Below are 18,917 nucleotides of genomic sequence, written 5' to 3'. Positions count from 1 at the left end.
TTACATACAGGCTACTTTTGGCTGCTCAAGACAGTGGTTCCTCATTGCTAAATCCTCGATTATTTTACTCTGTGCCTTGGTTATCAGGGAGACTGCACAGATAACACAAGGATTTTAGTCTGGGGAGGCTTATTTTTCACTGCAAGTGAATAGACAGGCACTCTTTTATTAACTTTCCTTCAGCCATTATCATAGGGCGGCAACAAAAAAGAGTGAGGGCGCCTGGGTGGCTCAGTTGGTTAAGCGACTGCCTTCGGCTCAGGTCATGATCCTGGAGTCCCAGGATCGAGTCCCGCATTGGGCTCCCTGCTCGGCGGGGAGTCTGCTTCTCCCTCTGACTCTACCCCCTCTCATGTGCTCTCTCTCTCTCTCTCTCAAATAAATAAATAAAATCTTAAAAAAAAAGAGTGAGATTTTTGAGACCTCAACACGGAGGCTCCCCAAATTAAACACACAGCATGGAGGACCTCCTCTACCAGCTGTGATAAAGGAACAGGACAAACTTAGCCCTCCTGTCTTAAACAATCTTAGCAATGGACCTCCAAATATCAGGCCCTACTTTCAAGGCTTTGGACAGCAGGAAGAGCCAGAATGTAATCGCTGAGGTAAGGAAACACCTGGGGTTGATCCCCTGGACCACTTGGTCTCTCTGTCCGAGGTGGTGCAACGAGCTGAAGCCCCGCTGGGCTGAGGTTGCAGACGTTTGACTCACGGGCAGCTAAGGTGATTGGAATCTTTGGGACAGAAGGGTGCTCAGTGCAGGTATACCAGTTGGATGAATGATAAGATTGTTGTCCTGTACAATACCTTTTAAGAATCTCCTGGCGCCCTTGAGAGTGGTCTTTGTGCATCAAAAGGTAATTTGAGAGTGACTGGGCTAAGAGCAGTAAAAGAAAAGTAAAACACTTCGGACAGTCTGGAAACAGGGAGTCTTATTTGCAAAGTTTTCAATTAGCTGGCAGCCCGCAGAGAGGTCAGGACCTGGATAGGCTAACTGGAGGTACCAAAGAAAACAGTTCCAGTTGTTCTTGGATTCTCCAGAAAGTTCTTGAGCATGCAGCTGTAGATCACACTGCCAGGCTCTGGGTAATGGCTGCCAATGGTTTCCCATCGGCAACTCCACCTCAGTGAGGCCAGCTCTGCACCACTTCTCCCCTTAGAATTCCTCACAAATACTCATAAAGCGGATGGCCTTATCAACTGATCAGTTATTACACATAATTTGGGTTTATATATCTCCATGGAATTTTTGGCTTGTATCTCAAAAGGAATTCAAAGGACTGAGTGATATGCTACATGTTATATGTCATATGCTATAGCCAGATCTCCATGTCCTTTTATTTACTGATATGAATAAGTTGTCAAGAGTTTGAATGCGTGAAAAACAAAAAGGGGAAAAATAGGAATAAATTGTATATGAAGCCTGTTTCGTTACAGTAATAAATAATGATGTTAATGGATACATTAATATACCATTAATCCAAGTATAGATACATATATATTTTAATATCCAGATAATTGAGATTCATTTTAATATCCAGATAATTGAGATTCATTTTTTAAGTTTTAAGATGTATTTTGTGTTTTTGACATTTAAAAATATTATTTTTTTTAAGATTTTATTTATTTATTTGAGAGAGAATGAGAGACAGAGAGCACGAGAGGGAAGAGGGTCAGAGGGAGAAGCAGACTCCCCGCCGAGCAGGGAGCCGGATGCGGGACTCGATCCCAGGACTCCAGGATCATGACCCGAGCTGAAGGCTGTCGCTTAACCAACTGAGCCACCCAGGCGCCCTAAAAATATTATTTATCAAAATGTGTAATTATATTATTTTGATTAATTAATGTGCGAATAAAATTTGGAATGATGACTCAGTCCAAAGGAAAATTTTCAACACATAGAGCTTTATGGTCACAAGAAAAAAAGTTCAGTGTGTATATATATATTTTTTTTTTGTCTCAGAGAATTATGATAAAATAATCACAATTTTAAGCATATTACATTAAGATAAATCATGTGACGAAGTACAATGTAAATATGAATTGAAGAAGAAAAAAATAATGTAAGTTTATTTTTGTTGTTAAAGAAGAACTCGTTCGTGTAGTTTTTAAATGGACCCCATGGATATTGATGGAAGTGGGATGTCAGCAAGATGGAGGACTAGGAGAGCCCATCCCTTGTCCTCCTACAAAAACAATGTTTTAACAACTACCCACTGAGAAAAGTAGCTCTGGGGGAGCTCAAGAGTATGACGAAGAAGCTGCAGCAACCCAGCGGAGAATAAAAATTGGGAACAGCCTCACAGAAAGGTGTAGGAGGCCTTTTATCTGTGTCACCCCCTCCCCCAGGGTGGCACAGCTCAGGGCCAAGAGAAATCCCCAAAGCCACAACCTACCCTCTGGGGGGAAAGGAGAGCAAAAGGACCCTAACAGCCCTTACTACCCCTGTGGACACCCTCAGCCTTGACCACCAAGGAGCCCCACAGTCTTTGCTGAGACCGACCTCAGCTGATGGAGCCTCCCAGAACCCATGCCACTGCTTCCCTCAGGGCTGGAGCTACCACCCCCATCTAGCTGGCGCGCTCACGCCCATCTTCAGGTGAAGGGCTTTCCCCACAATGGCCAGTGCAAAAAGTCTGGAAGAGGTGACAGCTCCTTTAAGTGAGAGGAGAGTAACACAAGGCTGTGGGGAACATGAAGAATTAAGAAAATAGTACACCACCAAAGGAACACAATACATTTCCGATAACCAACCCTAAAGAAATGGAGATGTCTGAATTCCTCACAAAGAACGCAACAGCAGCAACAACCTGTAAAAAGTAAGAGACAAATTCAGTAAAGTTGCAGGATACAAAGTCAGCACACAAAATTCAGTCACATTTCCATGCGCAAACAATGAACCATCTGAAAAGGAAATTAAGAAAGCAATATAGGGGCGCCTGGATGGCGCAGTCATGTCCAACCCTTGGTTTCCACTCCTGTCATGACTTCAGGGTCCGGAGATTGAGCCCGGGGTCAGGCTCTGGGCTCAGTGAGGAGTCCGCTTGCTCTCTCTCTATCTCAAATAAATAAATAAATCTAAAAAAAAAAAGAGAAAGCAATACAATTCACAATAGCAACAGAGAGAATTAAATGCTTAGGAGTAAACTTAACCAAAGAGGTAAAAGATGGGTACACTGAAAATTATAAAACATTGATGACAGGAAATAAAAGGCAACAAATGGAAATACACTGAAAATTATAAAACATTGATGACAGGAAATAAAAGGCAACAAATGGAAGAACATATACTCATGGACTGGGAAATTTAATATTGTTAAAATGTCCGTCCTATGCAAAGTAATCTACAGGTTCAATGCAATTTCTACCAAATTTCAATGGCATTCTTTTTTTTTTTTAAGATTTTATTTATTTATTTAACAGAGAGAGACACAGCGAGAGAGGGAACACAACAGGGGGAGTGGGAGAGGGAGAAGCAGGCCTCCTGCTGAGCAGGGAGCCCGATGCGGGGCTCGATCCCAGGACCCTGGGGATCATGACCCGAGCCGAAGGCAGACGCTTAACGACTGAGCCACTCAGGCGCCCCTTCAATGGCATTCTTGACAGAAATAGGAAAAATAATTCTAAAATTCATATGGAACCACAAAAGACCAAATAGCCCAAATCAATCTTGAGCAAAAGAAAGTTGGAGGCATTGCACTTCCTGATTCCAAAATATATCACAGTAATCAGAAAGTATGGTACTGGTGTGAAAACAGACACACAGACCAATGGAACAGAATAGAGAGCCCAGAAATAAGCCCACACAAATATGGTCAACTAATGTTCGATGAAGGTGCCAGGAATGCACAATGGGAACAGGATAGTTTCCTCAATAAAAGGTGTTGGGGAAACTGGATATTCACATGCAAAAGAATGAAACTGGGCCCCTATCTTTTTTAAAAAAGATTTTATTTATTTGAGAGAGAGAGAGAGAGAGCATGTGAGCCTGAGTGTGGGGGAGGAGCAGAGGGAGAGGGAGAAGCAGGCTCCCCATCGGAGCTCAATCCCAGGGCCCCCGAGATCATGACCTGAGCTGAAATCAAGAGTCAGATGCTTAACTCACTGAGCCCCGAAACTGGGCCCCTATCTTAAAAATTAACTCATAAAGGAACACCTTTATGGGTTAATTTTAGCAAAGATATGGAAACAACCTGAATGTTGATGATTGAATGGATAAAGAAAATGTGGTATACATAGGGGTGCCTGGCAGGCTCAGTTGGTAGAGCATGCAACTCTTTTTTTTTTTTTTTGAAAGATTTTATTCATTTGACAGAGAGAGAGACAGCGAGAGAGGGAACACAAGCAGGGGGAGCAGGAGAGGGAGAAGCAGTCTCCCCGCTGAGCAGGGAGCCCGATGCGGGGCTCGTTCCCAGGACCCTGGGATCATGACCTGAGCCGAAGACAGACGCTTAACTGGCTGAGCCACCCAGGCGTCCTGAGCATGCAACTCTTGATCTTGGGGTCGTGAGGTCAAGCCTCACGTTGGGTGTAGAGACTACTTAAAAAAATAAATAAAAACATATAAAGAATTTTTTTTTTTTTTTAAGAAAATGTGGTGGGGCACATGAGTGGCTAAGTCTTTTAAACGTCCGACTCTTGATTTGGGCTCCGGTCATGGTGTCAAGGTCATGAGGTTGAGCCCCGAATAGGGCTCCATTCTCAGCTGGGCGTCTGCTTGACCCTTTCCCTCTGCTCCTCCTTTCACCTGTTCCCTCTCTCAAATAAATAAATACTTTAAAAAAAAGAAAAGAAAATGTGGTATATATAGAGAATGGAATATTAATTAGCCTTATAAAAGAAGGAAGTCCAGGCATTTCGAAAAACATGGATGAACCTGGAGGACACTACACTAAATGAAATAAGAAAGACACAGAAGGACAAATTCTGCATGATCTCACTTATATGTGGAATATAAAATAGGCAAACTCATAGAAGTAGAGAGTAGGATGGTGGTTTCTAGGGGTTGTGGAGGGAGAAAGGATGAGGTGTTGTTCAAGGAGCACAAAGTTGCAGTTATGCAAGATGATTAAGTTCTGGAGATCTAATGTACAGCTATGTGAATATACTGTTATCGTGTACTTGAAATTTGCTAAGAGGATGGATCTTAAGTGTCCTCACCATCAAAAAAAGAAAAAAGAAAAAGAAAGAACAAAAGACAAAGTAATTATGTGAGGTGAAGCACATGTTAATTAGCTTGGTTGTAGTGATTATTTCACAATGTGTAAATACATCAGATGTCATGCGGTACACCTCAAATATGTATAATTTTAATTTCTCAATTATACCTCGATAGAGAAAAAAGATACACAGAAAAATTGGTCATGGCAGATATTAAATTGCTATGGCATTTTACTGTCATTAGGTCAATTTAAAAAATGTGTATGTGGGAGCACCTGGGTGGCTCAGTTGTTAAGCGTCTGCCTTCAGCTCGGGTCATGATCCCAGGGTCCTGGGATCGAGCCCCGAGTCGGGCTTCCGGCTCGGTGGGAAGTCTGCTTCTCGCTCTCCCACTCCCCCTGCTTGCATTCCCTCTCTTGCTGTGTCTCTCTGTCAAATAAATTAAATCTTTAGAAAAAAAAATGTGTATGTGGTTTTAAAATTGTCTTCGTGGATGCTAGAAGAAAACTATTTGAAGACGATTGTTGCAGACCTCTGGACTTTCTGTCTCTGCTCTAGAGACCTGGAGCTACCAGTTTCCCCTGTGGGGCAGATGTTAAGAGGGTTTCCTAATCTCACAGGGAATCCACATTTCAGGCACTACTGCCTTTGTCTCCAAAGGATCTGGTCGGGGAGGGCTGCAGTGCTCATCTGGGAGGAGGCTTCCTCATTGCTTTCCAGAACATTCCATTCTAGGCTTCTTTATGCTAATCTCTAGCTGTGGCTTCTACTCTATTTCACTGTCAGAAATCCAACTCTAATTCCCAACTTTCTAACGATATATATAGTCCACTCTGCTTACGGCAGTTGTAAACTCCATGAGACCAGGGCCACATCTGCTAGGCTCACTGCTGTGTCGTCAGCAGTGTCTGGAACACCGTGGACGCACAAAAGTTATTAAATTGAATTAAGAGGGGCAGCCGATTTTGTGGGAGAAGGTTTTTTTCTTTTTTTCCCTTTTTTTTTTTATGTTTGCAGGGTAGTCTTTTTGTGATTTGAAGGCATTTAAATAAATCTCTTTTCTCACATCTGCCCTTAAATAATTCTTCCTAAAGAGGAGGCAAGCTCTTCCAGAGACACGAGGTTTGATTCCAGTTCTTTAGCTATGGTATCTCAACAGGTTACTTACCCTCTTTTTTCATCAGTTAAAATGGAGATAAAACTCTCTAGCCTGTTGTGGGGAGATAATGCATGGAAGAGTGCCCAGAACAAATATGGTCACAGATTGGGCGTTCAGGAAACGATAGCTTGGAGGTAAGGTTCTGCTGTTACTATCCTGTTTGGTCACCCCTGTGTTCCACATTGTTGCAGGGTAGACACAGGCCCCTAGGGCTGGGTGGAGTAGAACAAGACTTTTTCCTCCGTTCACACACTCTCCTTCATGTTCCCGTCTCTCAGTTTGCTTTAACATGGTTTGGGGGGGCGCCTGGGTGGCTCAGTTGGTTGAGCGACAGCTTTCGGCTCAGGTCATGATCCTGGAGTCTCAGGATCGAGTCCCGCATCGGGCTCCCTGCTCAGCAGGGAGTCTGCTTCTCCCTCTGACCCTCCCCCTCTCCTGTGCGCTCTCTCTCTCAAATAAATAAATAAATAAATAAAATCTTTAACATGGTTTGGGGGTTGAAACTGGGGCACTGCAGGACATCTCTGAAGGAGGCAGTGGAACTAGACAACATAGGAGGAGGTTCAGAAGAAAGCAATGCCACAGAAACATAGGAACTGGAGAGATGATCCAGCTTAACCATCTTTTTTTTTTCAATCTTGACCAAAACATGTAAAATTTACCATCTTAACCATTTTTATTTTTTTATTTTTTTAAGATTTTTTATTTATTCATTTGTCAGAGAGAGAGAGAGAGAGAGAGCGCGCACAAGCAGAAGGAGAAACAGGCTCCCCATTGAGCAAGGAGCCTGATGCGGGACTCGATCCCAGGACCCCGGCATCATGATCTGAGCCGAAGGCAGACGCCCGACCGACTGAGCCACCCAGGCGTCCCCATCTTAACCATTTTTAAATGGACATTACAGTATAGTAATTATAAAGCACATTGTTAACTATAAGCCCATGGTTGTGCAACAGATTCCTAAAACTTTTCCATCTTGCAAAACAGAAACTATATTGGATTATTCCCCTTTTCCCTCCTCTCCGCCAGCCCCTGGCAACCACCACTCGACTTTCTAAGAGTTTGACTGCTTTAGATACCTCTTATAAGCAAAATCATGAAGTATTGGTCTTTTTGTGACTGGCTCATTTCACTTGGCACAATGTCCTTAAGATTCACCCATGTTGTAGCAGAGGACAGCATTTTTTTTCTTCAAGGCTGAATAATATTCCTGTGTATGCCTATACCACATTTTCTTTATCCAGTCAGCAATTAATAAACATTTAGATTGCCTCCACCTCTTGGCTATTATGAATAATGCTGCAGCAATGAACATTGGTCTATGAATACCTCTTCCAGATTTAATTGCTTTCTTTTACAGGTAACGGCAAGCCTGACTCACAGAGTAAAGTGACTAACTAAAGCACTTTCTCAACGGTGGTGGTATTGCTATTTGGGGTTGGATAGTTTTTTTGTGGGGAATGGGTGGGGGATCTGTCCTATGCATTACAGGCTATTTAACAGCATGGCTAGCCTCTACCCGGCACATGCCATGGCACCACGACCCTCGCCGCCACCCCCCGCCAGAAAGCATAATTGTATATTGCCAAATGGGGGGTGGTGGGGCAAAAGTATCCGGGGTTGAGAACACTGTTCCAAAGAAACACTCGGGGTCCAGGATAGGTAGGACCCAGGCTGCTGCCCCCCAAGAGATGACAGAGGGCTCTGGAGAAACACAAAGTCTGGCGCGATTTGCAAAGAATTTTCTTTTTAATTCTCAAAAAATGGGAGAGGGCAGATGGATGTCATCCAGTATCGAGAAGACAGCTAGACTAAGAAACTGCAAAGTGTAAAGCTCCCGAGATAAGCACGGTTCTGAGGTTTGGCCCCGCAGAGGACCCCCGCACACCTCCCCGCCCTGCGGGGCCTCGCAGTGCATGCTGGGGCTTGCAGTTCCGGCGTAAGAGGCCCTGCGCGCGCATCCCTCCCCCAGCGCGACTTCCTCCCTCCGCGGCCTGCCGCCGCTCCCGGAAGCTGAGCAGGTTAAAGTTTCCCCTCCTCTTAGTCCCGCAGATTGCCAACCCACGTAGCTAATAGGTGGCCGGGCTGGCGCTTTCTCTTACCTGATTGGTCTAGAGTCTTGGAGCGTCCAGACAAACTCGCCGGGGATTGGTCGAATCTTCAGTTTTGAAATTTCGGAGGTTTCGCCGCGCTGCACCGCCCCATTGCTTCTCCGAACCCTTGATCCCTGGAGACCCGGAGCCGAGGGTTTGGGCCGGCCGGGGGTTTCTGCTAGGGAGGCCGCTGGACTTGGATCGGAGCAGCATTTAGGAGACGTGGTGCAGTCGAGTGAGTGCGCGGGGCGGCCGGCGGGGCTGGGGGTGGTTGGCGATTCATTACCCTCCCGCCAACTCCAGACCCGGGGCGTGACACCACCCCGCTTCGCCCCGGGGCCTGGAAATGGACGGGCCACCTCTTCCAAGTGGCGAGGTGACCTGCCTCGGTCCTGGGGCCTGAGATGACTCCTTACCCTCCACCTAGGTCAGCAGATTCCGGAAGAATAATAATCCTCCCCCCCCCCGCCCCCGGTCGGGTGCCTTGCACCCTGTTTTGTGCTAGGAGGCCCTTTGTTGACCTAGACGCGCATGAAGCGCACACCAACCCGGGATTATGCCGGATGGCATTTCTGTACAGTTAGCCCTTGCTCAACACCTACCCCCCCCAGCTAGCAACGTTTTAAATTGACCATTTCCGGAGGCCAGTGCTGCCCCTCATTTTGTCCCTCCCCAAGGACTTTCTCAGTCAGCGGTTCAATTCCATCCCGCCGCCGTGGCCTTGCCTGCGGGTGCCCAGGGCCAAAACTTGGCGCCCACCTTTCAGAGACTGAAATCGAGCCGGCGGCATAGCTTGTGGTTCCGAGCACAGTTTAAATCCAGGCCCCACCCCTGACTTGCTGGGTGACTTTGACTTAACTTCTCTTTGCCTCAGTTAACCTCATTTGCACACGGGTATCCTTGAGATCCTGGTGCGTGTTAAATGGAACGATGCTCCACCTGAGCAGCGAGGCAGGCCTCCGTCAGCGAGAGCAGCTATTTATGATCGCGACCGTCCTTCACTGAGGTGTGGTAGACGGTTAAGTGCCCCACTTCCTATACCTCAAAAAACAGGCATCGCAAAGGAGGCCGGTGGGGCCTCTGGTCTGGTGGGTGGTGTGAGGGAGGTACCGGGAGAGGAAGGTGAGCTCTCTTCTCCCTTGGTGGGATGTTGGGTGCCCTGGGTTTGTGCACACAGGTTCTTAGACCCGCAAAAGAGATTTTTTTTTGCTGTTCTTTCCCGGAGCCTCTGTGGTACACTGATCCTTTCTCTCTCAGAGTCACCTCTGTTCTAACTTACAGTGACCCTTAAATAGCCAAGCTGAGGTCTCTAAAACAACAACAACAACTTTTCCAAGGAAGAAGCGTAAATAAACACTTTTTTTTGCACTTTGTGAAAGAAGCTCTCACCAACTGTATTTTGAACAAATATTTAAAAATGAAAAAAAAAAGATAGTAAACTGTTGCTTGCTATAGCTCTTCAGTGAAGAGCTTTTTTGTTTTGGTTTTGGCTTCCTTAAACAATTTTCTCTTTCCTGGCCTGGAACTGGGGTCCCACACTTTGCCAGGGCTGAGCTCTGGGACAGAGGGTCTGCGGGGAGGGATGACAGCAGAGGCCATGCCTGTGATTGGCTGACTTCAGAGCTGTCTCTGCGCAAAGCTTCTGCCGTCCTGCCCAACTGGCCCTACCCGGATTAGTGCTGCTTCTGGCATCTAGGAGGGATGTGTGTATGGCATGTGTGTATGGCGTGCCCTAACCTGTGTAGAATGGTGTCCCTGTGTGTGTGTCTGGGGGGGAGAAGTACCCGTAGGATGTTTATTTCTAGGTGTAGAACTGACAGATGAATTAATTCAGTCAATAAGTATTCCCTTTATGCCAGGCTCTGGGCTTTTTCCTCTGCAAGCAAGACAGACAAGGGCTTGCCCCGAGGGAGCAAATGTTTAGTGGGCAATGACAGGCAGTAAGTAAACAGATATACAGTTATCCAAGTGCCATGCAGAGAATTGAAATCGATGGATGGGATCGTGATGGTGGTCAGGTCCTTCCTGAGTTGCTGAGATCCAGGTACAAATAGGAAGTTTCCAGATAGAGGGCAGATCTTGCTTGAGGAACAAGGCTGGTGTGCCCTGGAAATTAGGCCTCAGGAAGTCTTGTGAAGGTGCAACAGGACCTGGTGTTAAGCTCTATAAGGTGTCGAGGGATCAGTGACTTAGCCCCTCCTTCCAGGAGCTTCCATCTTTTTTTTTAGATTTATTTACTTTAGAGAGAGCGAGAGCGTGCATGGGGGGGGGGGGGGGGGTGGGGGAGGGAGGGGCAGAGGGAGAGAGAAACTCAAGCAGATTCCCCGCTGAGCGCAGAGCCTGACGTGGGGCTCGATTCTGTGACCCTCAGCTCATGACCCAAGCCGAAACCAAGAGCTGGCAGCTTAACTGACTGTGCCACCCAGGCGCCCCCAACCAGGAGCTTCCATCTTTGGTGGGAGGCTGAGCTCTGCATGGTTCTTGATTTTAGGGGTGTAGATCAGGGTGGTGGGTCACTGCGATGGCATGAGACATGCGTCTGTTGTGATGGCTGATGTCCATCACTCATTCATTCCCCTGTAGGGGTATTTACTGAGTTCCTGCTGTGACCCTAATGAACACTTCCTGGCCTGGGGCTTTGATGGTGATTTTATAACTGAGCCTTAAGGAGGATACGTGAGTTGCTGGGTTATTTTAGAAATTAAGAGACATTGGTTTTGTATTTTTTGTATTTTCTTAAAAATAAGACACTGCTTATCCACTCCTCTCATGCTCTCTCCTCCACTTCTAGGGCATTTCAGTTTAAGGGAGAAGGTGGCAGGGGGCTCTTCGGAGAGGAGCATGTCTCTGAACCCCTACTTTCTTACCAACTCCTTTGGAATGCAGAACTCTCTGTTCACTGGCCTTTTGAAGAAACAGTTGGAGCTGATGTTCTTTGGCCTGATGCCAGGGGTCAACTTGTGTATAGCGCAGGGTGGGTGTGTCTAGCCCTTGCTTACCCACAGGTAGTAAGAGGAGAGCCCACAGGCCTGTGATTGGGCAGGTAGAGAGGGGTCCTGTGCTGATCCAGGAAAGCAGTTGGCCATGTCTTGTCATTTTAAGCCCCAGAAAAGGCCATTCGTAAGGACTGTTGCTACCGGAATTGGCTGGGAAGTGTGGACTTAAGGGGACAGTGGGCTGTGGGTAGGGGGGTCGATTGGGAAGGCATTTGAAGAGCAAGAAGGGTGGGCCCTTCTTTTTCTAAAAATGAGGTTAGTGGATTGGCATTTGGGATTTTGCACCTGTGGGGGTGGCTGTGAGCAGGAAGGGGCTCTGATTCAGGTACTGGGTGGTTGTGGCTGGGGATGGGCACTGTGCCCTAGCAGGCTCTTCCCCTGGAGAAGGTCCCAGCCCCTAACCCTGAACCCTTCTGCCTCTCGTCTGCTTTCACCAGACAGAGCCACCATGGGGTCGACAGCCCCAGGGCCCATTCACCTGCTGGAGCTGTGTGACCAGAAGCTCATGGAGTTTATCTGCAATGTGGACAATAAAGACTTGGTGTGGCTCGAAGAGATCGAGGAGGAGGCCGAGCGCATGTTCACCAGGTAAAGGCGGGGAGCATGTTGGCAGGAGGTGCCTTGGGGGCATAGCAGCCTACATCCCTACCTGACCCACAAGACAGGCTGCCGGGGGGTTCCTCCAGAGTGCCCGCTGTGCTGGGGGCTGCCCTAGGATAATGGGAAGAAGGGGAGGTGGTGCTGAGCTGACCCTCAGGATGGGGCTGCAGAGGCTTGCCTGGTAGCCTTGCTCTGCTCTGTGTCTCTGGGAGGAAGCCTTGAATGCCTGGCAGGGGCCTTGCACATGGCCTACAAGAGCTTGGTGCAGGTCACCCCAGCTTGCCCTGTCACTGCCAGGAAAGGGGTGGGGCCAGCTGGGTCGGGGGAGTGGGCTGGCGGTTCAGGGGGCAGCTTCGAACATCACTCTCCTTGTACCAAACAGAGAATTCAGCAAGGAGCCTGAGCTGATGCCCAAAACACCTTCTCAGAAGAACCGACGGAAGAAGAGACGGGTTTCTTATGTTCAGGATGAAAACAGAGACCCCATCCGGAAAAGGTGGGAGGAGGGGCAGATGGGCTCTGTGGAGGCTTGGTGCCCGCCAGGAGACGTTGATTCGCAGGTGTTCATGGGGAGCAGAGGCTTAGCAGGAGTAGTGGTGGATATCATGTGGGCCGTGCTGAGGGGTAAGATGTCCTAGGGAAATAAAGTATGACCCAAGACCCCAAGACCATGGAGTGCAGAGTGTGCATGTGTCGTGCACATGCGTGTGTGTGTGTGTGTGTGTGTGCGCGCACGTGTGCGTGTGTGTGTTCTGGGCCTTGGAGAATGGGAAGGATTTCCAGATGTGGGAGAAGAGAATCCAACCTACTGCTTGGGTGAAAGGAAGCAGAGGTATGGACCAGGGCTCCCCCTGTTGCTGCATTTGATAATGCTCATGAAAATGACCGTGGGTTGCAGAGTACTGGGGTAAAGAGGCTGGGTCTTGGGGTCAGGTAGTCCCTAGCTCACACCCTAGCTCTGCCCCTTCTCGGCTGGGTGTCCGTGGGTTAATTTTCCACCTTTGAGCCTCAGTTTGCTCTAAGGTGAGGAGGATGGTCCCTGCCTCTCAGGGCCATCTTCTGGATTAAGCGACAGCGTGCATAGAGCCTCCAGCAAGATGCTTGGTACAGTGTGATCTCAGTCAGCGGGAGGCTTGTATGAATTTAATCTTCCCAACAGTTCTGTGAGGTCTGGCGTTATCCCAGTTTATAGGTGAGGAGCCTGAGGCTCAGAGAGGAGCAGCCAGGGGTCCCGGCTGGGGGTTGGCCAAGCCTGGACTAGAGCCTTGGTCTTCCACCTCCAAGGCCTCTGATTCATCCTCCATGCAAGCTAGTGGCTCCTGGGAAGATTGGTGCCCTGCTCGATTTTGGGGTGCCCCTTGCCTTGTTGGGTTGTCTCAGCTTCTGCTCCACTGCCTTCAGGTTGTCCCGCAGAAAAACGCGGAGCAGCCAGCTGAGCTCCCGGCACCTGCGCAGCAAGGACAAGGTGGAGAAGCTGGCCACGGTGGTGGGGGAGAACGGCTCTGTCCTGCGGCGGGTGACGCGCGCCGCGGCCGCAGCCGCAGCAGCCACCGTGGCGTTCGCTGCCCCTTCGTCCAGCCCTGAGTCTCCCACAGCAGTGACCACAAAGCCTGAAAACAGTCTGGCCGAGGGCCAGCTGGTGCCCGTGGTGGAGATCAGCGTCAGCGAGCGCCAGAGTGCCGAGCAGCACCTCGGCCGGCTCGAGTCCGCCCAGGCTCCCTCTCCGGCTCCGTTCCCTCCAGCCACAGCTCCCACCTCCCACAGCATCTCGATATCAGAGGAGGAATCAACCCCCAAGAAGCCAGAGGCTGGGAGACTGGAATCTGTTACCGTGAGCTCCCTGATGGCCACACCCCAGGACCCCAAGAGCCGAGGGGTCGGAGCAAGCCGGTCGGCCTCCAAGCTCAGGATCGCGCAGGCTTCCCCAGGCCCGCAGGACCTGTCGGGCTCTCCGACCTCCCCGTGGCAGGAGCGGGTCCTGGCTCCCATCCTGCCGGATAACTGCTCCACGCCCACGGGTACCCGCGTGAACCGGCAGTCGGTGCGGCGCAGCCTGATTGCGCCGTCGTCCCCTGGCCACCAGCCCTCGCTGGCCCAGAAGTACTCCCTGGTGGCCAAACAGGAGAAACCTGTCCGCAGGTCAAGCAGAAGGATTGGCAAGAAAGCCCCTGAAGAGCCAGCTGCCTCTGCCCGCATCATCTGTGAGTCGGGGGTGGGGCTCAGCAGCAGGTGGGGGCACCGTGGAGGGTCCTTGGCGCCTGGCTCAGCCAGAGGAGCTCTGGGGAACCATCGAGCAAGGAGCTGTCCCTAGAACTTTCCGCAGCAGTGTAAATGTTCCCGGTCTGTGCTGTGCCCTACCGTAGCCACTGCTAGACCCGTGTGGCTGTTGAGCCCTCAGAAAGTGGCTAGTTGGGGAACTGAATATTTAGTTTTATCACATTTTACTTAATTTGGATTTAAACGTGTGTATACCGTACTAGAGAGCGCAAATCTAGTCCAACCCTCTTATTTTACAAATGAGGAAACTGAGGTCCAGGGAGGTTGGCCACAGTGTCCCTGTGAGTAATGGCCTTGCTGAGGCTCAAACCCAGATCTTTTACCCAGGGCCAGTGTGTTCCACTTTCTTCCCACAGAGGCTCACGTAGATTGACCACGTTTGTAGGCCGCCTCCTGGTAGCGCAACTGCTGGTCTGGAGATACTGAGGGGAAGGGATGGGGATGCTCACCGCAGTAGGCTCATTCTGGAGGGACAGAGAACTCAGCCATTTACCTGCCCTGTGACCTGGAGCAGGTTACAGAAACTTCTTCGTGGGCCTCACCTGTTAACGTTAGCCATGTTTTTATTTTACGATTTATTTATTTATTTGAGAGGGAGAGTGTGCGCAGGGGGGAGGGGCTGAGAGAGAAGGAGAGAGAGTCTTCAGCGGATTCTGTGCTGAGTATGGAGCCCAACGTGGGGCACATCCCACAATCCTGAGATCATGACCTGAGCCGAAACCAAGAGTTGGCTTAACCTTAATCGACTGCACCACTCAGGCGCCTCTCACGTTAGCCATTTTTATCATCATCTTGTGCCAGCTCAGGGGACCTTTGTTTCGGTGGGAGCAGCTGTTATGAGCTACAGAGGAGGATAGGTAGCTGTAAAAATCAGGGGTGGCTGCCTGGAGGAGGTGGGGTCGGAGATGGGAGGGTTTTGAAGGATGCCCGGGCTTTAGGCACGTGGGAAAAAATGTAGGGAAAGGTATCCCTAACAGAGGGAACAGCCTGAATGAAGACCCAGAGGAATAACATGGCAAGTAATGGGGTATCTTGGGCTCATATGCCACACAGGGGGCTTGGGCTTGACCCCACTGATGCGGAGGGTGTGGTCCCTTGATGGTTGTTGAAAGGTCTCTGGCACTGTGTGAAAAATGGCCAAAAGGAAGTAGGCAGGGAGACCAGGAAAGAGGCTGCTGCCAGGGTCCAGCCAGAGGATGGCGAGGCAGTGGGCTGATGGAGAAGAAGGGCCAGGTTTTAAGTGAATGTGTCTTAAAATTGGGGTCAGCGTCTGCCTGGCGCTTCCAGATGTATGAAACAGTAGGTTCTCATTTGGCCCTTGCACCAACACTGTTAGCCTGTTAGAATTCCCCTATTTTATGGAGGAGGAACCTGAAGCTTATGGTGGCCACCAAATCTATAAAATTGGGAAACGGTCTTGAGCCCCATGTTTCAGCCTTTCTGGGATGGTGGGCTGCTTGCTGAGGAGGCCTTGTGGAGAGCCCCGGAATGGGGTTCGGTCCGGCAGGTAAAGGCACCTCACCTTGCCAGGTCTCCTCCCCACCTGGGGAAGGACTTGGGCAGGACTTGCTCCGGGTCATGGGGCCTAAGGACGTGCAGTCCGGGCGTCCGGCACACTGTCCATTTTTGGATTCTCACAATGGCTGAGATGCGTCCGACTTGCCTCGGTGGTTACCTCAGGCTTGACTCTGATCCTTGGAAGGGGTCTGATGGAGCAGGTGAGCCTGGAGCTCCAGAGGGAGGGTAGGGGAGAGACTCCAGACAAGTGTGTCTCGCTCTGAGCGCAGGGCTCGTCCACCTTGAGGTGGAAGGAAGAGGGAAGGAGGGAGACAGTGAAACACGGAGCCTCGGTGACCTTAGGCACACCCTTCTCAGGACCTCAGTTTTCCCATCCGTTAAATGGTGATAACACCTGCCTTGAATGTGGACCCCATCTTAATGCTAGGGTAGGGAACCAGCCCAGTCAGTCTTAAACCATAAGACCCCAGGCCTGTGTTCCTGAAGCTCAGTCTGGGTGTGGCCAGGCTCACCCTGAACTGAACTGGGCTGCAAGGGTATGGAACAGTGAGGGAGAGGGGCTTCCTGGAGGCCTTTCTGACACCCAGGCTCTGGGGCTTGGCTGGCCAGGCAACTTGGAGTTGGGGGGGCGGGTGTCTTAGTTTGGGTTTCCCCAGAAGCAGCCTTGATGTCAGGATTTGAGTGCAACTTGTTAGTTTTGGAGGTGCAGGACACACCTGCAGTGGGGTCGTGGGGAAGTGAGACAGGGAAGGCCTGCCAGTGAAGGGGCCTGGTGCTTCGCGGGGGGGGGGGGGGCCCGGGAAGTCAGGTGGAGCACTGAGGCAAGGGGCTGCCGGGCGGGGGGCATTCATCCCCTGTGCTCCTGGCCTGGCGCACGTTGGCCAGAGGGAGCCATTGGGCAAAGAAATGGTACGGCAGTTGGCGGGCAAGTGGGCTCTGATGTGGTTAGGCGGAGGCTGCCTTGGGGTGTTTGGGGTGTTTGGAGGGTCCTGCTCTTTGGGCCAGACTCCTCCTTGGGGTCCCCCAGCCACCTCTGCATTGGGGAACAGCCCATCCGTCCCTCTGCCAGGACTGTCACCATCTCCCTGCCACCACACCAGGCCTGAGGCCTGAATGGCATGGAGATGGCCCTTAACATTCCAGAGGAGTCCTTGTGCTGGTGGAAGAGTTGTGCTGTCACGTGGCCTCTCCTCATCCCTCTGCTCCCTCGGTGAGCACTGCCTGAGCTGGGATGCGAGACAAGGGGAGCCATTCTGGCTACTGGCCCCCGGCAGCTGGGAGCAGGCCCCACCCATGACAGCAAGCGGGCTCTGCCCCAGGCCCCGCTACACCCCCGGAAGCAGTGTCCTGCTGCTCTTCTCTCTGTCCCTCACAGTTTGCTGCTCCAGCCCTTTGTTCTTCTTCCCGCCTTCCCTTTGCCCGTGGGCACTGCCTGGCCTCACTCCGGCTGCCTCTCAGCTTCACCTCCGAAAAGCCTGCCCTTTCCTGCCTCATGGCCTTCGCAGGGGCTGTTCCTTCTGCCTAGACCAGCAGCTCTCAACTTCCGGTCTAAGCACCTGCTTCCAGTCTTAAAAATTATGGAGGACCCCAAAGAGCTTCAGCTTATGAGGGTTCTGTCCATTGATAGTTACTGTATTAGAAACTAAAACTGAGGGATTTAAAATGTTTCATTTTATTTAATATTTTATTCTCTGTAGTCATATTAATTATTGTGATATTAAAGATTAAGAATATTATTTAATACTTTGATATAAAAAAAACAAGCCCATTACCTAGTAACGTTAGTTGTTTTTTTTTATTGAATAAAATAAACAACTCTTTTCCAAAACAAAACTGTAATGAGGAGACTGGCACACTTCTACATCTTGCAGATCTTTTGAATGTGTGACTCTAAGGAAGGCAGCTGGATTCTGTACTCCATCTGTTGCCTTGTGTTGCTTGGGTTAAAGCACATGAAGAAAAGTTGGCCTCACACAGATATGTAGTTGGAAAAGAGAGGAGTACTTTAAAAGACTTTCCAGATAATTGCGCACATGCTTTTTTTTTTTTTTTTTTTCCAGATAATCTGTGTGTGGCTTCTTAGAGGCTCAGTGCAGTGTGGAATCGGAAACCATCCTTGATCCCACCTTGGTCTGTCTTTCACTGTGAACGGAACTTTTAGCCATGTGTGATTTTGTAGCCTTGTGCGTTGATCATTTGGAAAGTACTATGTTACTGAGTTACGTGCCTCTTCCAAATGTCGACACCCTTCATCAGTCTGTTTTTTGGTTTTTTTTTTTTTTAAAGATTTTATTTATTTATTTGAGAGAGAGAATGAGATAGAGAGCATGAGAGGGGAGAGGGTCAGAGGGAGAAGCAGACTCCCTGCTGAGCAGGGAACCCGATGCGGGACTTGATCCCGGGACTCCAGGATCGTGACCTGAGCCGAAGGCAGTCGCTTAACCAACTGAGCCACCCAGGCGCCCTTCATCATCTGTTTTTTTAAAGGGAGCACATTTGTCTTCTGATCTCATCGGAAAAATCTTTAGGTATTGGGAAGCTATGAAGCTCATGGTAGTGTGTACATATTTTTCAGAATTCTATTTTTGGCCTTTTTTTGGGGGGCCTCTTTTTTTTAACTATTGGCAGCAAATGTTATTTATTGTTTTATATTAAGTGACAGACTCACTTCATTTTTTAAGAAAATGTCTGTCAGCTATCCAAGATTGAATAGCCATGGTTTGCCAGTTGCCTTTTCAATTAAAAATAGTTCCATGAAAAAGAGTGGCTAGTTGAGCTGGGTACTCAAACATGGGCGCTTTCCAGAGACATGGGTGTGCAGCAGAGGGCGCTGCGCAAACTTTCCACCCTACCATACAGAGGATTTGGAAGATAGGTACTTAAATTTAGATTTGATAAAATTTGTAGTTTTTACTCCTTCATCGAGGACATTCTTAAGTGAAACTGGACATTTCTGTGCTGAGTGTGGTGTACAGTTGGCTTCACGACCTCTGTCTGGCGCTCAGCCTCCAGCCGTCTCACCTAGCGTTGCTTTTGAACTTTCAGGGCAAATCCCAGCACAGCGAAAAGGGAAAATTATGTTTTTGTGTTGCCGTGGAAACAGGACTCCACAGA

General features: G+C 49.4%; 1 protein-coding gene and 1 long non-coding RNA gene across 9 annotated transcripts in view; one reads left to right on the top strand and one right to left on the bottom strand.

The window, feature by feature from the left end:
* Nucleotides 1–1,910: 1,910 nt before the first annotated feature.
* LOC141370964 (uncharacterized) lies at nt 1,911–9,413 on the bottom strand. The gene is made up of 3 exons (XR_012375494.1): nt 9,292–9,413; nt 8,422–8,673; nt 1,911–2,810 (listed from the first exon to the last, which is right to left on the bottom strand). It is a non-coding gene; the product is annotated as an uncharacterized lncRNA (long non-coding RNA).
* Nucleotides 8,529–18,917, top strand: part of INCENP (inner centromere protein) — a 26,938-nt gene continuing 16,549 nt past the window's right edge. For 3 of the 8 annotated variants that reach the window (XM_073883605.1, XM_073883602.1, XM_073883601.1), the window contains exons 1-4: nt 11,574–11,663; nt 11,850–11,996; nt 12,391–12,504; nt 13,410–14,209. In XM_073883605.1, the coding sequence (XP_073739706.1) occupies nt 11,659–11,663; nt 11,850–11,996; nt 12,391–12,504; nt 13,410–14,209 (1,066 nt within the window). In that variant the 5' untranslated portion in view covers nt 11,574–11,658. The other 5 variants (XM_073883603.1, XM_073883606.1, XM_073883609.1 and 2 more) reach the window with 5 other exon arrangements.

This window comes from Callorhinus ursinus, unplaced genomic scaffold (assembly GCF_003265705.2).
Source record: "Callorhinus ursinus isolate GAN/ISIS: 27379988/994484 unplaced genomic scaffold, GSC_fseal_2.0 scaffold51, whole genome shotgun sequence".
In the NCBI taxonomy this organism is placed as follows: domain Eukaryota; kingdom Metazoa; phylum Chordata; class Mammalia; order Carnivora; family Otariidae; genus Callorhinus; species Callorhinus ursinus.
Note: the sequence above shows the minus strand (reverse complement) of the source record. Positions and strands in the feature narration are given on the sequence as shown.